Source organism: Piliocolobus tephrosceles, chromosome 17 (assembly GCF_002776525.5).
Source record: "Piliocolobus tephrosceles isolate RC106 chromosome 17, ASM277652v3, whole genome shotgun sequence".
NCBI lineage: Eukaryota > Metazoa > Chordata > Mammalia > Primates > Cercopithecidae > Piliocolobus > Piliocolobus tephrosceles.
The window spans coordinates 51198483-51219610 of NC_045450.1; the positions used below are offsets into that span (position 1 = coordinate 51198483).

Sequence of the window (21128 nt, forward strand, 5' to 3'; positions counted from 1 at the left end):
GGTGATGGTGGTGAGGATGGGGAAGGACAAGGTGGCAGTGGTGGTGATGGTAGTGATGGTAAAGGGGCAGGTGGTGGTTGTGATGGTGGTGATGATGGTGGTGGTAATGGTGATGGTAGTGGTGAAGGATAAGTGTTGATGGAGATGGTGGTGGTGATGATGGTAGTGACAAAAGATAAGTGTTGATAGTGGTGATAATGGAGGTGACGATGATGGTGGTGGAGCTGGTGGTGAACTTTATGGTTCAATTTCTCCCAGACCTTGGTCTGTAAACTAGATATCACTAACAGAAGGGCCATCCAGTGCCCAAGCTGAGAGACTCATCTGGCCTGGGGGTTCAAAGTTTAGGACAGGACCAGCCAACTCTGCCATGAAATTTTCCCATTTGAAAGATCAGAAAAGAACTGTGCAGCCTTCCACAAAATTGTGCTGAAGATGAAGTTAACCATCCAGGCCATATTTTTGTCAACTCCGGTCTTAGCCTTTGGACCTCCTCAAAAAGCCCTTCTCTCAGGCTATCCCTGGTTCCCTGTGACCCCACATAGCTCCCCATATTCCACATCACCCATAATGAGGTACCTGACCCAAGCCTGCCCTCCAGGGCAGGACCTCAGACTCTGACCCTCACTTTGTCCTCCTTTAAAACGTGTCTATCCCAAGCCCATCCTCTTAGAGCTCAGAGCATATCTGAGTGACTGCTGAATTGCCTCACCATGTCAAATTGTCATTGATGTCAAAGCCATCCAGTCTAATTGAAAGGAATGGTCCTAGTAGTGGAATTTCACACACAATGACAGGTAGATGGACTGTGTGCTTTCAGAGTTTTCAATGAGGAGGAAAGTTTCTTTTGGGTGCATTAAAATCTCACTTTGTCAGCTTCTTGGAATCTAAATGATAGGTGCAAAAAAGAACATGTCAATGTACTGAAGAAAGGAAGGATCATTCCAAGCACCGCACTGGGTGCCAGAAAGATAACAACAGTGAGCTAAGGCAGACATGGTCCCCACCCTCATGGAGATGGCAGTCTAGAGCAGGAATCAGCAAACTACCCCCTGCGGGCCCAATCCAGCCCACTGCCTGGACTTGCAAATACAGTTTTATCGGAACACAGCCACATTTATTCGTTTACAGTTTGCCCACAGCTGCTTTCATGCTACAATGGCAAAGTTGAGTGGTGGTGACAAAGATCAAATGACCCGTAAGTCTGCAAATATTTGCTCCCTGCCCTTTACAGAAACAGTTTACTCATCCTGGTCTAGAGGGGCAGCATACTTCAGACAAAGAATCCCACAAATGGTGTGGGGGTGCCCTCTGGCTATAGATAAACAGACTGGAGAGGAACTTTTGATGGGAAGGCCTAGTCTGGCCATGGCACCAGAAATGCCCCAGCAGAGCTTGGTCTGTGGAGCCGGTATAGGGCCATCCCATGCTCAGGCTGAGAAAGCCGGCGTGACGTCAGGGTTCAGGGTTTAGGGCAGGGCCAACCATGGCTGCCATGAAATTTTCCCATTTGGGAAATTAGGAAAGGTCTGTGCAGCATTTGACAAAATTGGATGGGAATGGGGCCAGCTGGGGAATCTCCACTCGGAGCCCCACCCACAGCCAGCTGGCTGTGCCCATGGCTCCCAACAATAACTGGGATCTTGAAGTCCTCCAGCATGGCCACTCATAGGGGGAGACACTTGCCCAGGGTCACACAAGGAGACCAGCACAGAGCCCCAAGGAGAACGCAGCCATAGGAAAACCAGCATTCCTGACTCTCAACACAAATGCGAGCTCTGTGTCATAGAGGAAAATGTCGTCAATCCACCTGCATCCTTCCTGGTGGGATAATTGTGCCTTGAATCAGCCTCTAAAAAGAATGTCTGACCTCAAGGAAAATCTGTGGAGTGAGTCAGGGAAAGTCCATAGAAAGTGGGGGCAACCTTTCAAGGGCTTGCCCACGGGTCTCTAGCAGCAGGAAGAACACCAGGCCTGCTGTCATTTGCCAACAGAGTTCACTTGGCCCTGGCATGGGGCTGGGTCTCCGAGGAACCACGAGGGGTCGTCACACTGGGAAGAAACAAGGGTGTCTGGAAAAGGCAAGGACAGGGCTCCAAGGATCACCTCCAGCTCCTGAGGATGTCATCGGAGGGAAGGAAGTCCGTGTTTATCAAGGTCAGAGCCTGGAGCCTTTGTTTACAGACGTGACTGAACAATGGGAGCAAGTCCTGAGCTGCCTTCTGAACCCACAAATATGGGTTTTTGGCATTGAGATGTTATGTTTAAATACAGTGATCTTAGAAAACAGGGGTGGGAAGAGTGGAGGCTCCCAGAAACCCATAACCCTCATCTAATCATGAGAAAAACAGCAGACACATTCCAACAGAGGGGCATCCTGCAAAATACCTGATTCGTACTCCTCAAAACTGTCAAGGTCATCAGAAACCAATGAAAGCCTAAGAAACTATCACAGCCATGAAGTGCTTAAAGAAACATGACAACTCAGTGGAATGTGGTATCCAGCGTGGAATCCTGGAATAGACAAAAGATATTAGGTAAAAAAAAAAAAAAAAAAAAAACTAAGGAACTCTGCATAAACTATGCCCTCTGGTAAATAATAATGCATCCATATTGGTCCATTAATTGTAACAAATGCACCACACTCATGTAAGACGTTTGTACTCCGGGAAAAAGAGGAGCAGGCATCTGGGAACTCTCTGCCCTAGTTTCTCAATTTTTCTGTGAATCTGGAACTGTTCTAAAAAATAAAGTCTAGGGAAGAAAAATTGAAGGGAAGGAAAACAGAAACTGGATACTCACATGAAATTGTATGCAGAACTCCAATCACACAGATCCAAGCTGATTTCCTCCCTCCATCCTCACTGCCCTGGTGGGTCCTAACACATTTACCCAGAGCCCAGTTGGGAGACCACCATTTTATCCTCACCTTGAGCAATTCACACAGGGCCCCAGACTGTCCCCTTCTCTTTGAGTCTCCACTGTCCTCACAGGTCACCGGTTACAGAACTGAGTCACAGCTTCTTGCCTCTAGTCCAGCTGTTCATCATGCATCCCAGCCACTGGGCCTTAGTACCTCCTCATGAACCCACCTGCCCCCTGCACACCACAGCCCTGCTCCAAGATGCTTGCCGCTGCCCACCTCTCTCCCAGCCTGCCCAACCAAGGGGGTGATCCTCACTCCCTGTCTCCACTTCCTCCCCTTCTAGACTTTTCCCTAGGCTGCAACATCTAACTTCCCACCCTATCACTGCCCTCACTGAGGGCTCCAATGACTGCACTGCTGCTAAACCCTGGAGACACTTTTCAGACCTTATGGGATGTGGCCATACCCTTCTGGAATCTCCCTCTTCTTCTTGAGACCCCAGCCTCTTTGAGTTCTCTGGGGGGGTCCCGTCCTTTTTTTTTTTTTTTTTTTTTTTTTTTTGAGAGTCAGAGTCTCGCTCGGTCACCCAGGCTGGAGTGCAGTTGCGTGATCTTGGCTCACAGCAGCCTCTGCCTCTGGGGCTCAAATGATCCTCCTTGCTCAGCCTCCAAAGTAGCTGGGACTACAGGCATGTGCCCACCACAGCCAGCTAATTTTTTTTTTTTTTTTTGTATTTTTAATGGAGATGGGGTTTCACCATGTTGGCCAGGCTGGTCTCAAACTCCTGACCTCAAGTGATCCACCCACCTTGGACTCCCAAAAGTGCTGGGATTACAGGCGTGAGCCACGGCACCCACCCGAGCCCAGCCTTTCTAAGAGTCCTTACCAGATGCCTTCACGTAAAATCCCTTGCTCTATTTGACCTTAAATCATGTGAGGCAGACTCAGTAGCTTATGCCTATAATCCCAGCATTCTGAGAGACTAAGGCAGGAGAATTGCTTGAGCCCAGGAGTTTGAGAACAGCCTGGACAACATAGTGAGACCCCATCTCTAAAAAAAAATACAAAAATTAGCCAAGCTTGGTGGTGCACACCTGTAGTCCCACCTACTCCAGAGGCTGAGGAAGAAGGATCGATTGAGCTCAGGAAGGGGAGGTTGTAGTGAGCCAACACCGTACCACTGTACTCCAACCTGGACTACAGAGTGAGACCCTGTCTCAAAAAAATAAAAAGAGGTTGGGCATGGTGGCTCACACCTGTAATCACAGCACTTTGGGAGGCTGAGGCGGGCAGATCACTTGAGGTCAGGAGTTTGAGACCAGCATGGCCAACATGGTGAAATTCCGTCTCTACTAAAAATAGAAAAATTAGCCAGGCGTGGTGGCACGTGCCTGTAATTCCAGCTACTGAGGAGGCTGAGGCAAAATAATCGCTTGAACCCAGGAGGTGGAGGTTGCCGTGAGCCAAGATCATGCCACTGCAGTCCAGCCTGGGCAACAGAGCTAAACTCCATCTCAAAAAAAAAAAAAAAAAAAAAAGCAATGTTGCACTTCCTCAGCGTGCTGGCCTCTGAGGCTGCAAACCTAGGTCCTGAGAGCCAAATGGGATCTCTGCCCTCTGTACACCTAGTAGGAGCCTGGCACCTCCCAGGCACCAAGGTATATTTTTTAATTGAATAGAATTCTATTTTGGGGACATACTAATCTTCTATGAGAGTATCATTGTATATGCATAAAATACTATTCTACGGGAACTATACTGTTCCTAATATTTTCTGTTTCTATGATTCTTTAAATGGAATGTTTAGCAATTCTAGCCTTCTAAGATCCTCTAATCTGTGGCTCTATTATTAATAATTATTAACTAGCATTTATTGAGCCCTATTTCGTGTAAGATGCTTTACATATATTATTTTCCAAATCTTATTCCTTGGGACATGAACAGTACATGTTACACAGAAAAATGGTTCTCTGGCCTGAGAAGTATGGAAAATCCTGAGTTACCCAGAGTTTACTGGAGTTCTTTTCTGCAGAGCTGTACGTTGTAAATCTCCAAGAAGAGAATATTTTATATACCATTCCCTGTACTGGGCCCAGGGGTGTGCTGATAAATGTTTGACAACTGGCTGTCCAGGGGAAAGGGTTCTGATTTGTAGTACTTGCCAATTTCCACAGTGTAAATACTCTCAACATGTCTCATTTCAAGCTATCTATGTGATGTCATCGAAGGCCAAGACAAGATGGGAGAAGATACTCATGAGCGCATCATTATTTAGTATTTCCATCATACAGATACCATAAACACAGATAACCTCAAAACGTCGTCAAAGGTAGCAAAATAATTAGGAAGCGATGAATTCTGGGAATTTGTTGTTTTTCACATGATTTATTTAATTGTAAGTTTACATAATTTAATTTGTAATAATGGCTGTATTTAACAATCAGCTCACAAATATTCCTGAAAATTTAAGCTGGTTCTCAAAGCCAAGCTGATACAATCCAGTGCCAGCACACCACTGGCTAGGACCCATCTTTGTGTGGAAGAGCGAAAGAGTTCAGTGTTTCCCAGAACTCATCTTCAAAGGTGCTGTTCTACTCCTCAGAGCAAAGCAACATCAGAAGCAATATTATTTCCGTTTTACAAGTGAGGTAACTAAAACTCAGAGAGGTTAAGTGACTTCTACAGGGCAAAAATATCCTTTGCCTTCCAATGGCACCAAGTCTATTTTTCCACTCAATAAAACAAAATGTTTTCTAAGCACCTACTCTGTTCGGGCACCATTCTAGGCACATTGGGACTCTGCCAGGCAACTCACACCATGAGAACAATTCATTGGTGACTAGTCAGAGGTTCTTTTTGGCTTTTTAAAAATTTTATTTTCGGGGGTACATGTCCATGTTTGTTACATGTATATTGCATACTGGTGGGGATTGGGCTTCTAGTGTACCCATTACCCAAACAGTGAGCATTATGGCTGATAGGTTATTTGTCAACCCTCGCCCTTATCCCAACCTCCCCTCTATTGGAATCCCCAGTGTCTATTATTTCAATTTTTGTGGTCATATGTACCAATTGTTTAGCTCCTACTTATAAGTGAGAATATGTGGTGTTGGATTTGTTACTTCTGGGTTAGTTCACTTAGGTTCATTTAGGATTATGGCCTGCAGCTCTATCCATGTTGCTGCAAAGGACATGATTCTATTCTTTTTTATGGCTGCCAGAGGTTCTTGATAAAAACCTCAGTGTCACATTTAGAGACCCTGGCCAGCACCACACACACCACATACACACATGCACACACATGCATGTGCACACTTGTGTACACATTCTCATTCACACACTCTCACACGCAGCCGCCGCCACCCATTCCCAGTTCATGTCACCTCTTCTTTTCTAGATCAAGTCAAGTGTGAGTCGCAAGAACGCCAAGTACCTGCTCAAAGGAGAATTTGTGGACAAGGTCTTCCGGGTCGATGCAGAGACAGGAGACGTGTTTGCCATTGAGAGGCTGGACCGGGAGAACATCTCAGAGTACCACCTCACTGCTGTCATTGTGGACAAGGACACTGGCGAAAACCTGGAGACTCCTTCAAGCTTCACCATCAAAGTTCATGACGTGAATGACAACTGGCCTGTGTTCACACATCGGTTGTTCAATGCGTCCGTGCCTGAGTCATCGGCTGTGGGTACGTTGTATGCCCACTCTGTCCTCCTTCTTCTCCCTCCTCCCTCCTTCATCCCCAACCTGGGGGCACCTCTCACATCAGCCACTTCACTGCCTGTGGTAGGAATCCACTGAGTTCAGGGCAGTGATTGTAAGGCCTGTGTTGCCACCTTATATGATTTGAAAGAAACTCTAGTTCCTAACAAGCTCTGATCTGGCCACAGGCTGAGCTCTGACCCTAGTCCTAGACCTAGCCCTGATCCTAATCATGGACTGAGCCCTGACTACAGTCATAAACTTGGCCCTGATCCTGATCCTGGACTGAACCCTGACACTAGTCATAGACTAAGCCCTGATCCTGATCATGGACTGAGGCCTGACCCTAGTCATAGACTGAGCCCTGATCCTGATCATGGACTGAGCCCTGACCCTAGTCATAGACTGAGCCCTGATTCTGATCATGAACTCACCCCTGGCCATCAGAGGCAAAATGTACCTCACTACTCTTTGGAACAAACTCCACCCACTGCCTCTGACTCTCAGGACTAGCACACAAAGAGTGTAGCCTTTACATGTGAAGACTGTCATGGCCTGCCACCAAGGCAAAAGGATTCATCTCTAGGGGCCATGCAGGAGTGGTGTGGGGAACAGAGCACTAGCCCCAAGGTATGTCACCAGCCTGGGCTCTGGGCTCACAAGGTTATTACTCTACCTCTTCAGAACCCCCCAGACTCCAGGGGGTGCCAGAAAAGAGCTTCCCTCCTCACCCCCCTTAGTCCAGAGTCTCCAGCCAGGGCCCTAGGACCAGACCTTTCGGTTGAGTGTGCGATCCTGGAGTTCAAGGGGATGCGAGAAGTGACACCACCCCTTTGGGGGCACCTTTCCAGGAGAGGGAGAAGCAGCTCATTGCTGTCCTCAGTTTCTCTCCCTGACCCCAACCCTCTACCCCCTCCCTCTTTTCCCCAGGAAGCACACAAGCCACCTGATCTCTTTGACCCCTTCAAGGTTGACCTGGCCGGGCTTCCATTGCCACCAGCAGTTTGCCCCCATGCAGGCTCCTCAGAAAATAAAACAGCCTTTTCTTCCCAGGACCTGGGGGAGGTGGGGACAGAGCACAGCCTGAACCCCATCTGCTGTCTTCCAGGAATGGGGTAAGGGGCCTTGCAGTCACAAGTCAGTAACCCCAGGATTCTCTCTCTGCAGGGACCTCGGTCATCTCTGTGACAGCAGTGGATGCAGACGACCCCACTGTGGGAGACCACGCCTCTGTCATGTACCAAATCCTGAAGGGGAAAGAGTATTTTGCCATCGATAATTCTGGTCTGTGTGACTAACATTCCTGGACAGTCACTGACTTGGAGGGACGAGGGGAGGTGGATACTCCAGGTGCATGTGCTAAGGGAAGTCCAGGCTGACAGGTTTCACTGCCACCGAACCACACTGTGCCATGGAAGTAGTATCATACGTAAAGACAAGACAGCTGGTCAAGGCAGAAGGAAGCAGGCAGGTGCCCAAGACATGGACTCAAGTCCAGGGAACAAAATCAGGATCTTGTTACCCAAGAAGTGATCAAGGGGCAGCAGAGGATGCTGGCTAGCTGCTCTGGGTGCAGGTTCAGACAGATCTGGACTCCAAAGCCAGCTCTGCTATTCACCCCCTCTAGAGACCTTGGACAAATCAACTAACTTCTGCAAGCCTTAGTTCCCTCATCTAGGAAGTGAAAATGCTTATATTTATATCGTATGGTAGCTGTAAAGTTTGAGTTAGATCATGTATAAAGGCAGCAAGGCCCATAGTAATTGCTCATGTGGTGACTTAACAAAAAATGTAAGGACTGACTCTTGGGACCAAGACAGAAGTCCAGTGGAACTGTCTTTCAGAGAGATGGCAAATATATAGCACAGATGCCACTACTACGCTACAGTGCAACAAGGCAGACATCACTAATCTATCATAGAACTCTTTCCCTTTGAGCCTAGATATGTCCTCGTGGTCTTTGTCAACACAGTATTTCAGGTAGTGAGAACCAATACTGAACCCAACTATTGGGTCAGCTTCGGCCTCACAGTATAGGCCATGGAGGTAGTGGGTTATAGACTCACAGTTCTCAGCCCCAGTTGCACAGTGGAATCACCTGGGAAGCTCTTAAGTCAGGTTCTCTCTGGGCAGGCTCCAGGCGTCAGTATTTTCTAGAAGCTGGTAACATGGCTCCTGCTGGGACTCTTTTTGCAGGACGTATTATCACAATAACCAAAAGCTTGGACCGAGAGAAGCAGGCCAGGTACGAGATCGTGGTGGAAGCGCGAGATGCCCAGGGCCTCCGGGGGGACTCGGGCACGGCCACCGTGCTGGTCACTCTGCAAGACATCAATGACAACTTCCCCTTCTTCACCCAGAGTGAGCCCCTCCTCTAGGGCCCTGGGAAGGGAGGCTGGGATACCCCAGACTCAGTGACTTGGGGCTCTGGGAGAAGAGTTACGAATCCCTTTACCTCTCCCTCTATCCCAGGGTAGGCCTGATGCCCAAAGGAGTCCTTTGGGTGAAGGGAGGGGCCCTGTTTCCATCCCAGTACCACATTCCCAAGGCCATCCTGCTGCCTCCTGCCACAATCCCCTCATAGGCCAGAGGGAAATCCCACTCCCTGCTGGGTACCACCACTGTACCATGTCCCACCATGAGACACAAGCAGTTTCACCAAGATCCCATGGGCTTGGGAAAATCAAAGCCCTGAGACTCAGGTCCCAGCTAGAAATTCCCACAAGCCAGTGAACATGGGGACAGCAAAGTTCTATATCCAGAGCCAGGGTTGGGCCCTGACCCCACCTACAGACTGATCCTCCCCACAAAGAATGTCTGATGAGAGCTTTTCCCATACCCTGGGGCAGATGGCTCTCACTTGCAACTCCCAGTGCTGATGCTATCATTCAGTCATTCAGCTGTCCTAGAGACAGGCCAGTTGTCCTGAAGTAGCTTCCTTGTACATGGCAAAAGCTCCCTGAAGGCAGGACTTGTCTCTCTTGTCCATTGATAGGTCCCCTAGCAAAGTGCTTGGCATATAATAGGTGCATAATAGCTATTTATTGGATGGAGGGATAGATGGATGGACACACAGATAGGGAAGACCCTCTTTACCTTGAGAATCCCAGGGATATTATTATTTATGATTATTTTATTATGCCCATTTCTTGTCTCAAAATGTGTTAGAATAGCTGAAAGAGACAATTGCCTTGTCTATCTCATTAACCCAAGGCCCTTTGGGGTACTCTGTTTGCATCAGCCAAGTACACATTTGTTGTGCCTGAGGACACCCGTGTGGGCACCTCTGTGGGCTCTCTGTTTGTTGAAGACCCAGATGAGCCCCAGAACCGGATGACCAAGTATAGCATCTTGCGGGGCGACTACCAGGACGCTTTCACCATTGAGACAAACCCCACCCACAATGAGGGCATCATCAAGCCCATGAAGGTTTGTAGGCCAACGGTAACAACGTCAAACATGGGGCTTGGGGCTCTTGGCACCCACAGGTCCTGCCTGGGGGTTGCTCTTGGGCCAGAGACCATCAAAGGACCATCAAAGCTCCCAGCTGCTCATGTGTTCATGGAGACTGTGATCCAGTGTCTTAGGGCAAGTTGCTCAGGAAGCAGATCGTAAGGCAAAGATTGGGTATAAATCATTTATCTGGGAGGTGACCCCAGGAAGCTCCAGGAGCAATGACCCTTTTGGGGGGTCAGTGTGGAAAATATCTCAGAGTTGCAGCAGCTGAGGGTGAGGGAGCTGGGGTATTTATACACCCACTTCCTGTAGTGTTGACGGGGCTGCTCCTGTAGGTTTTACCTCTCTGGCACTTTCTGGCCTGCCCTGTGTCCTGGCCAGTAGAAATCCATCAGCATGAAGAAAACAGTGAGTAATGGTGGTGAAATGGATGGCCACTGACAATGGATGCTGCTGACAGTCAGAGAAGCCAGATCAACTGAATCTGGAAGAGGAGGGAGAGGACCTGTGGGGGGCATAAAAAAATGCCTCTGGAATGGCCATGCAGAGGACTACAAGTCCTGGGCCTGAGTCCTTCTCTGACCCAGCCCCATGCTGGGGCCTGGAAACACCAAGAAGAGGCAGATACAGCCTCCAGTGTCAGCAAATCTCTCAGTAAATGGGAAAGACATATGCATGAACAAAAAAAGTATAGCCAGGTGTAAGTGATATACAGCAGCTGTGAACCGGGAGCAATTACCTCTGCTGGGAGGGGTTTCTGAGAGAGCATCTGATTACCTTCTGTTTGGCTTCCTGAGGGATGAGTAGGAGTTTTCTAGGCAGGCAAGGGCAGGAGAAACATCTTGAGCAAAGGTATAAAGAAAAAGCATGTCTGACCGGGCCTGGTGGCTCACGCCTGTAATCCCAGCACTTTGGGAGGCCGAGGCAGGTGGATCACCTGAGGTCAGGAGTTTGAGACCAGCCTGGCCAATATGGTGAAACCCTGTCTCTATTTAGAATACCAAAATTAGCTGGGCGTGGTGGCAGGTGCCTGTAATCCCAGCTACTTAGGAGGCTGAGGTAAGAGAATCGCTTGAACCTGGGAGGCGGAAGTTGCAGTGAGCCGAGATCGCGCCATTGCGCTCCGATCCGGGCACCAAGAGTGAGACTCTGTCTCAAAAACAAAGAAAAAGCCTGTCCTTAAGGACCTGTGGGTAGAACCACTAGTGATGCCCTTAAGAGCAGGACCATAGTTGATCCATTACGTGTCCCAAATGCTGGAAACAGAGCCAGGCACAGAGCCAGGGTTGTGAGTGTGGCCATGAGGCTGCTGGGATGAAATGGGGAGCAGCTGAAGACAGACATTAGGCCTAGCCGCTGTCTTGATGACCTCAGAAATATCACTTTTCAAGGCCGTGGGCCCCTCATCTATAAAATGGGTGTCATCCTGGTACTACCTTGCACAGTTGCTATGCAGATCATGTGCCACCCACGTGCTTGGCCCAGAGCAGGCACTCACCATCCTTTTTTCTTATGCAGCCTCTGGATTACGAATACATCCAACAATATAGCTTCATTGTCGAGGCCACAGATCCCACCATCGACCTCCGATACCTGAGCCCTCCCGCCGGAAATAGAGCCCAGGTCATCATAAACATCACAGATGTGGACGAGCCCCCCATCTTCCAGCAGCCTTTCTACCACTTCCAGCTGAAAGAAAACCAGAAGAAGCCTCTGATTGGCACAGTGCTGGCCATGGACCCCGATGCGGCTAGGCATAGCATTGGGTAAGGGCATTGGGTAAGCATTGTTGATGAGGATGATAAGGACAATCCGGCCTGGATGTTTCTTTGCCTGCTGGTCTGTGGCCAGGACTCAGAGAGGGGAACTGGCTTCTCCTGGCACTTAACGGGGAAAGTGACAGAGGCAAGACAAGAAGCCCAAGCTCTTGCACTTGGCAGCCTGGCATCTTGACCTGCCCAGGCTCCCCCACCTAGCATGGTCCTGGGCATCCAGAGCTACTTGTCCTCTGTCCCGCCTTGAAGGCTTGTTCTCTGCACCACAGCTCTCACCAGTCCTATGTGGTAAGATCTGACAGTCAAGAGAGCAACCAATCAGATGACACACCAGAGACATTAAAACTGTATTTTTGAATCTATCTCCCCCAAACCACAAAAGTAAGAAGTGTTCATTTCATACGGTGAAACCACACAAAGATCTACCAAGAAAACATTGATAACCCCCACTCTCAGATAACTCATGTTCGTGGCCTGACCTGGTCCTATTGCTCCTTTCTTTTCATGACCACACAAATATGTGGATGCATTTGTGGTGGGTTTGTTGTTGTCTGTTTGCTTTTGGTGTTTGATTGTTTTAAATTTTTTTTTGGATCACGTCATGCTCATTTCATCGATATTTGCTCTTCTATCTTAACTAAATTTCTCTTTTACAATATTTAGAAAAAAATGATATAGTTCCAACAGATACTTTTTAGAGCCAAATAATATGCAATAGTAAGTATAAATTCAATTCAATTTAATTTTATTGCAGATGCATAGCGGATTTTGCCAGCACCATTTACTAAATATTATAATAATAAGTCATCATTTTCCCACCTTTGTTATGTACTAAGTTCTCTGCATATACCTGAATGTACTTCTAATTCTCTGTCCTACCTATTGTTCTATAGCAAAGCCATTCTATTTTATTCTACTAGCTTATATAAGTCCATTATCCTATAAAGAAATAGTTAAGACTGAGTAATTTATAAAGAAAAGAGGTTTAATTGGTTCACATTTCCACAGGCTATAAAGGAAATATAGTGGCTTCTGCTTCTTGGGAGGCCTCAGGAAACTTACAATCCTGGGAAAGTAGGCATGTCTTACAAGGCCAGAAGAGGAGTAGGAAGGGAGTTGTTACACAGTTTTCAACAACCTGATCTCATGATAACTCACTATCATGAGAACAGAACCTAGGGGATGGTGCTAACCCATTCATGAGAACTCTGCCCCATCTATCCACCTCCTACCAGGGCCCACCTCCAACGCTGGGAATTACATTTCGACATGAGATTCGGTAGGGGGGACATAGATCCAAACCATATAGCTTTACACTAGATCTTAGATATACATAAAAGTCGTTCCCTTGTTGCTTTTTTATTTGACATAATTTTTTGTCAACTCTCATTTTTTCTTTTGTGAAATTTAAAATTTTCTATCCAGGTTTTTTTAACACATTAGAATTCTAGTGTTGTATATTATAAACATTAGTGTTTATATATTAATTTTGGTATAGCTAATCTTTCAAGGGTATTAAGTCGTCTTATTAAGGACAAAATATATTCTTACATTTTGGCCTCATCTCCTAAGTTTTAGGACTACTCTTTCAATGGCCATTCTATTCTGAATAGCCTGTAATTGTAATTTTTGTTTCTCCTTTGATCCAAGAGTTTATTTAAGAGATTGACTTGATTTCTTTATTTTCATTTATAAGTCATAGGGTATTTTTTTGGTTTTGATTTAGCTTGTTCTGTGATGTGATACAATTGTATTTGTGTCCACTTCTTCCTAGAATATCTAAGTTTTGACTTTATGTATTGTAATTTTTCCATTCAGTTAACAAAGGCTTGCAACTATTAGCTTGTAACTTTTATCCGAATGTAATTGGCCAATTTGTTCTGCTTAAATATTCTGCCTTTAATTCTGTTTCCTGATGTTACATTTATTAGTCCTGTTTTCATGTTATTCATATTCGCCTAATGCAAATTTTCCAACTTTTACTTTTAACTTTTCCAGGTCATTTGGCATTAAGTTGTCTCTTGAAAACAAGAATGCATTTGGCTTTGCTTTTTAATCTGAACTGAAATGCTTTGTGTTTAACCTATTTACATTTTTCATCATAATTGATACGTTTGATCTTACTGCTTTTATCTTGTTTTACATTTCTCATTTATCAAACTTAATGGCTTTTTTCTTTTCCCCCAGCTTTGCTATACAGTCTGTTTCTTTATTTTTTTTTTTTCTCCTAGATATTTGGATGAGGTGCATCCATTTTTATTTCTACCAGTGAGATTTACTTCCTACTGCAAAATTTAAAATGTTTCCTTGGACCTATATTTTCTAGTTAAAACTATTATACATATACACACACCCATTGCTTTTCTATGTATGATAAACAAATCAATAGTTTGTTTTAATTCTTCCCATACCAGGTGTTTACCTTATATTGAGATGTTTAGTTAAATACAGTAAGTTTTCAAAAAAATTCAGGACACAAATATCTTAGTTCTTTGCCTTTTTTTGGATGGCGGGGACAGGTTCTTCCTCTGTCACCCAGGCTAGAGTGCAGTGGCACAACCACAGCTCACTACAGCCTTGAATATCTAGGCTCAAGCAACCCTCCCACCTCGGCCTCTGAGTATCTGGGACTACAGGCACACACCACCACACCAGGCTAATGTTTTTTTGTTGGTTTTTTTGTTTGTTTGTTTTTTGTGGTTTTTTTTTTTTTTTTTTTTTTTTTTGGGTGAGACAGGGTCTCACTCTATCACCTGGGCTGGTCTTGAACTCCTGGCCTCAAGCAAACCTCCAGCTTCAGCCCCTCCCAAAGCACTCAAATTATAGGTGTGAGCCACCATGCCCAACCTTGCCTTCTAATAACACCTAGATGTATTCATATAACCCTTAGATTATAAACACTTCCCTTCAAAAATACTGTCAATGTATTCTAGTATTTAATTTTGTGGGGGCATCTGAGGCAAATCTGATTTTTCTTTCTTCAGAAGGAAACTATTTCTTTCTGTCTGGACTCTTTTCAGTTTCTTCACAGAGCCTTGAAATTCGTAAGTGTCATCAGGATATGCCTAAATATTGGTTTTTTTTTTTCAGTGATGCCCGATGTCAATGACACCTTATAATCTGCAGGCTCGAAACTTTCTTCAGATCAGGAAAGTTTTCTTTTCTTTTCTTTTCTTTTTTCTTTTTTTTTTTTTTTTTTTGTTATTTCTTCTGCTCTGTTTGTTTTGGGATTTTCCTCATTGGTAGCAACTATTATTCCTATATACACGAAACATATATATTTATCTTTCAATAGATTTTTCCTGATTTCTGAAAGAAATTTTTAAATTTTTTTATTTCACAAAGTTAATTTCTTTGTAATTACTTCATATTTCTTCCAGCTCTTTTTGTATTTCTGCCTGGCTCTTGCCCGGTGATCTTTTCATTAATCACTAAAACAAGTCCCAGCTATGGTGTGATGTCACCTGTTCAGCTCTGAAAGTGCATCTGATGGTCTCAGGTACCACCTTCAGTCCAGTGACGGCAATGTAACTAAGATCAAAGATATTATCTTGTTCTCCTGAATCCCTCTGTGTAGGTCCACTCTTGTCTGAGTGGCAGAGTGCAATGAGCAGTGAGAGAGGGGCATGGAGTAGGATGCAGGGGACAGATGCAGAAGAGCCTTGTCCATCATGCTGAGGAGTGTAGACTCAGCAAAGTACACTGGAAAGCCATGAAACTCTCTCCCCTGGGCAGATACTCCATCCGCAGGACCAGTGACAAGGGCCAGTTCTTCCGAGTCACAAAAAAGGGGGACATTTACAATGAGAAAGAACTGGACAGAGAAGTCTACCCCTGGTATAACCTGACTGTGGAGGCCAAAGAACTGGATTCCACTGGTGAGTGGCCGCATCTGCCAGGGCACCTGGGTTCTTTTCCTTTTCCTTCATTCTTCCAACTGGCATAATCGATCATTTGGGGTCTCCAGGGGTATTAGAAGTGCCTGCTGAAGCAGCCGCTTGTTGGGATGCTATAGAGCTTCCATGCCTAAGTGTGGTCCTTGAACCAGCAGTATCAACATCCCCTGAGACCTTGTTGGAAGTGCATCTCAAGCCTCACCCCCCACACTGAATCAGAATCTCATGCATGTCACAGTTTGAAAAGTACTGTCAGCCGGGCGCGGTGGCTCAAGCCTGTAACCCCAGCACTTTGGGAGGCCGAGGCGGGCGGATCATGAGGTCAGGAGATCGAGACCATCTTGGCTAACATGGTGAAACCCCGTCTCTACTAAAAAATACAAAAAACTAGCCGGGCGAGGTGGCGGGCGCCTGTAGTCCCAGCTACTCGGGAGGCTGAGGCAGGAGAATGGCGTAAACCCGGGAGGTGGAGCTTGCAGTGAGCTGAGATCCAGCCACTGCACTGCAGCCTGGGCGACAGAGCGAGACTCCGTCTCCAAAAGAAAAAAAGAAAAAAGAAAAGTACTGTCATGAAACAGGCTGCGCAGATGTCTCTGTGACGAGAATCACCCAAGGCACCTATTAAGCATAAAGCTCTACTCCATCCTGCAGGTTCTGGTCCAGTGAGCCAGAGATGTGCATTTAACAAGGGTCCCATGATTCTTAGTATCATGGCTGTTTGGGAAATGTTCCTTCAGAGGGTGTTTGTGCACCAGTTAATAGGTAGAATTCAAAATGTGAAGCAGCTTCCAACTTTGAGATTGTGAAGTTCTCCAGAAATTGTGTAACTTTTGCCAGAGGGAGGGGCAAGAGTTGGAGTTTTGCATCCTTTATCTGTGTGAGAAAATCACAATCACCCTCCAGGAGAATTATTAATACTCCACTTTACCCAGGAGCCCACTAGGCCAAGGATCCCTAGAGCCTGCCAGGCCCACCCAGACTCACTTCTGCCAACACAGCTGCTGCCCCAAACTGTAATGGACTCCTGCATGTTTGGCCAGATCAGTCTTTGCTTCCTTCTCCTCCACATAATCCCATTAATAGAATCTTTATACTTCAATAGTTTAAAATATGGAAAATACAGAAAAAGAGAAGAAAATACTCCTCCCACCAATGCCACCATGCAGAGACAGTTACTGTTAGTACATTCTTGTATTTTTGTGTTTTTTCTACACATATTTTTATACTTATGTGAGATTGTAATGTTTGTGTAATATAATATATTCCGCATTTTTACTTAACCTTATTCCAGAACCACTTTCTCATGGTGCTATTTTTTTTTTTTTTAAGGGAGAGACAGGGTCTCACTCTGTTGCCCAGGATGAAGTGCAGTGGCACGATCACAGCTCGCTGCAGTCTCTAATTCCTGAGTTCAAATGATCCTCCCCACTCAGCCTCATGAGTAGCTGGGACTACAGGCATGCACCACCTTACCCAGGAAATGTCTTAGTTTTTTGTAGAGATGGGGTCTCACTATGTTTCCCAGGCTTGTCTCCAACTCTGGGCCTCTCAAAGTGTGAAATTACAGGGATGAGCCACAGCACCTGGCCTTAAAATTTTTTAAATTATATTTTTAAGATGTAATTTACATAGGCATTGTCAGTGGCCATACATTTCATTCTTTTCCAGTGGCCTAATTTACTGACCAATCTCACTTAGGTTGTTTACCTTTTCAATTCTTTTATGATTAATTTATTATGTTTTAGGTATTTAATCAAATAATTAAATTTTTAATTTTAGAAATTCAATTACAATATTTTTAATGCACTTAGGTGGTTTACCTTTTTGATTCTCATAATCAAAGTAATACCTCAGTAAACCTTATGGATGAAGATTTAACACCTCCCCCCCACCAAACTCCTTTCATCCAGAACACCATCCCGGGCCTCTGTTCCACAGCCTCCTCCTGCAAAAAGTGGCCTCCATAGGGCGGCCCTCCTTCCACACATCTTCCACCCCCAGGGCCAGCATCAGCTGAGCCCATATGGTGACAGTCTTCTCCCCTGCAGGAACCCCCACAGGAAAAGAATCCATTGTGCAAGTCCACATTGAAGTTTTGGATGAGAATGACAATGCCCCGGAGTTTGCCCAGCCCTACCAGCCCAAAGTGTGTGAGAATGCTGCCCATGGCCAGGTAAGTCTGGTTCAGGTGGGAGGGGAAGGCAGCACCACCCTGGGGCAGGCTGAGGGGCAGAACTGCTCAACAGAGTCAGCAAGAGTTCCCCTGTACAATAGCCTTGAGGAAAATAACATTATGCCCATTTTACAGATGGAGAAACTGAGGCTCAGAGAGAAGGTATGGGGAGTAGATTGGCAGGGTAGGGGAGTAGAAAGAGTGGCTTTATGAAGAACTAAATAGGTGAGTGTTGCAGGTGGGAAACAGCCATGGTCAGGTCTAAACCCAAAGGCTCCGTCGCTAAACCTCAGACCACCCCACCACCATCACTGACTATCTCCTGTCTTCCACACTCCAGCTGGTCCTGCAGATCTCCGCAATAGACAAGGACATAACACCACGAAATGTAAAGTTCAAATTCACCCTGAATACTGAGAACAACTTTACCCTCACGGATAATCACGGTAGGCATCAAAGTAATTAGTTCAGACAGGCCTGATGACCCACGCCTGTAGTCCCAGCTACTCAGGAGGCTGAGGCAGGAAGACCGCTTGAGCTCAGGAGTTTGAGGTTACAGTGAGCTATGATCATATCACTGCACTCCAGCCTGGGCAATGGAGCGAGACCCTGTCTCCAAAAAAAGAACAAATGCAGTCAGTTGGCACTAACAGGGTCGGGATGAGGTTATTTGAGTCTTGAGGCACCAAGGTCAAAGACCAGGCCAACAAATTGAGGGCAGGCTCCCACTGGGATTTTCAAATAGTTAGATATTTTGTACAATTCCTGCCACATACATCGTACAATTGGTCTGTGCAATGATCAGAGACACTCCATCCAAACTCCCAAGCCCACATCACCTGCAAGGAGCCAGCAAGGAGTGCAGAACAGATGTGGGGATGCAGGCAGTCAGCTCCCTTGAAGAACTAGCCAAGGAGTCCCCTCCCACACTGGAGGCTCTCTGCATCAGCAAAATTACAAATTAAACATGGAACTTTGAGGTCACTCCCAAAGAGTAAAAACTGGAAATATGAAGACCTAAATCCCAAGGATACAGTGAGCTTTGTTTTAATTCAGCTACAATGACTACTCACGATTAGCAGGGTGGCCATGTGATGTCATTAGCAGCCAATCGGAGCTTCTGAGGAGTAGGTGCCAACTTGAGTGATGATGCCCAGTTGACTTCATTCCAGCCACAAGTAGGCAAGCTTCCACGGCCTCTGAAATTTCCTGAGAAAAATAGAGAAAATTCCCCTTGAGTTTAAACAGAGGGATCCTTCACCCAGCAAGGGATGGAATGCCTGCCTGTCCCTAATGGGCAAGACTATGGTGGATGAGGATGGCGGTATTGCAGCAGCCCATTGCTACCTTTGAGGAAGATTGGGGAGTGGGGTCCCTGAGAGCTGGAGGCAGACTTGAGGGATCAGCCACAGACCAGTCCTTAAGGAGACTCCTGTGGGATGGAGAAGGTGGCCCTGATGTGTTGACAAGTCAATGACAGACCATTCAACACCCAGTTGTCATTAGAAGTAAATAAAGTGGCAAAAATGTCATCCCCTCCCCAATGTCCACCTCAGTCCCATCTCACAGTGGGGATCTGCAATACAGTAGAAAGATTCAGTGCCACCCCAAAGACACCCATATACAATAGGAGGCAAGCCTGCTGGTGTCAAATTCACTTATATCATGAACAACCTGCATATCAAAATCTCTAGTTTCTCCCATAAGCGTCAATGACATATAGTTTATTTGAAATATAATAGACTTAATGCTGAAATGTAATTATGAATAATGAAATATAGTTGGCTTTCATTCAAAATCTAAAAGATAGATTCCTGGGCTTTTCAATCCAGTGTGTGGAGCCTGTGTAGCTACGTAAATCCTGGAGCAGACAGTCCCTGGATCCTTCTCTGATCATTGACATTACAACCTCCTGAGACCCTGCAAAAGGCAGATCATCCGGCCTCTGCCCAGAACCACTGAATAAGAAGTGTGTGTGATCATAGGGGTCTGAAAATCAGCGTGGTTTAAAAGCTCCCTGGGGGATTCTTGGGTACAGGAAATCACTGATTGGATGTGGGAAGATGGGCGGGGCCAATATTTGGACAAAAGCATTTCCCAGCTCCAAACGGCCTAGGAAACCCGCAATTCTATATGTAATCATTTTCTCTGTGCCCCAAGGGACATGCCCATTGTTTTCACTGTTTTCAACAATGTAACAATGGATTTTCAGAGATAGCAGAAGCTGCCTTAGAAGTTAACCTAATGCTAAAGGACTTTTTAAAACTTTATTTTTCCCCATTGCTTGTCAAAGCGTGAAACAGTGCATTAATTAATAGAGCTGAAGGAGAAAACCTTCTGATACTGGAGTGGGGTTAGAGAAGAGGAAGGGGCCAGGCATCAGTTGCTCACAAATACAGAAAGCAAAGGATTTTACCTTCTTTCACCAAAGCATTCTTGGAGATTGGGTCAAAGCAGCTGCCCCAAAATATCCCCTCTATGGAGGAACAGGCCTGCACTCAGATGGCTGGAACAAGAGGTGCTGGGTGCAAAGGGCAGAAAAGCAGCCCAGGCAGCACGCGGGCTGGTGCAGTCAGGGAAGGCTTCCTGGAGGAGCCAGGTTTCCCCATCTGTGCAGATGGCAAAGCCTGACTCCGAGGCCTTGGTGTTTCCAGATAACACGGCCAACATCACAGTCAAGTACGGGCAGTTTGACCGGGAGCATACCAAGGTCCACTTCCTACCCGTGGTCATCTCAGACAATGGCATGCCAAGCCGCACGGGCACCAGCACGCTGACCGTGGCCGTGTGCAAGTGCAACGAGCAGGGCGAGTTCACCTTCTGCGAGGATATGGCCGCCCAGGTGGGCGTGAGCATCCAGGCAGTGGTAGCCATCTTACTCTGCATCCTCACCATCACAGGTCAGTGCTGGGCAGTGTGGGAAGGAGACACGGTGGGTGGAAGGGGATGGAAGGTATTACAGGGATGGAAGGTGTTACAGGGAGGCAAAGCTTCACAGGAGAAGTAGAGGCCAGGGTTTCAGGCCCAGCCCTGCCTCCAATCTGCGATGCAGCCCTCGACCAGTTCATGTGCAGGATACAGGATGTGAGCTCTATCCACCTGGGTGCTCACGGTGGGTGGGGGATGAGCCAGGGAGGAGGAGGGGGCCAGGCTCAGGACTCCTCCCCCACTCATCAGGCCGGTATCACTTTAAAATAACTTATACATAACAGTCACTCCTTCCACTTAGATGTTTTCAGCATTTACTGTGTGCCAGGCATTG

General features: G+C 46.3%; 1 protein-coding gene across 1 annotated transcript in view; it reads left to right on the forward strand.

The window, feature by feature from the left end:
* The window catches only part of CDH5 (cadherin 5), a 38237-nt gene that overhangs the window by 13619 nt on the left and 3490 nt on the right, over nt 1-21128 (forward strand). Inside the window, exons 3-11 of the mRNA XM_023210093.2 lie at nt 6264-6552; nt 7734-7850; nt 8763-8927; nt 9808-9995; nt 11541-11788; nt 15533-15675; nt 17742-17866; nt 18207-18312; nt 20521-20766. Of these exons, the coding sequence (XP_023065861.1) occupies nt 6264-6552; nt 7734-7850; nt 8763-8927; nt 9808-9995; nt 11541-11788; nt 15533-15675; nt 17742-17866; nt 18207-18312; nt 20521-20766 (1627 nt within the window). The remainder of the gene's footprint in view (nt 1-6263; nt 6553-7733; nt 7851-8762; nt 8928-9807; nt 9996-11540; nt 11789-15532; nt 15676-17741; nt 17867-18206; nt 18313-20520; nt 20767-21128) is intronic.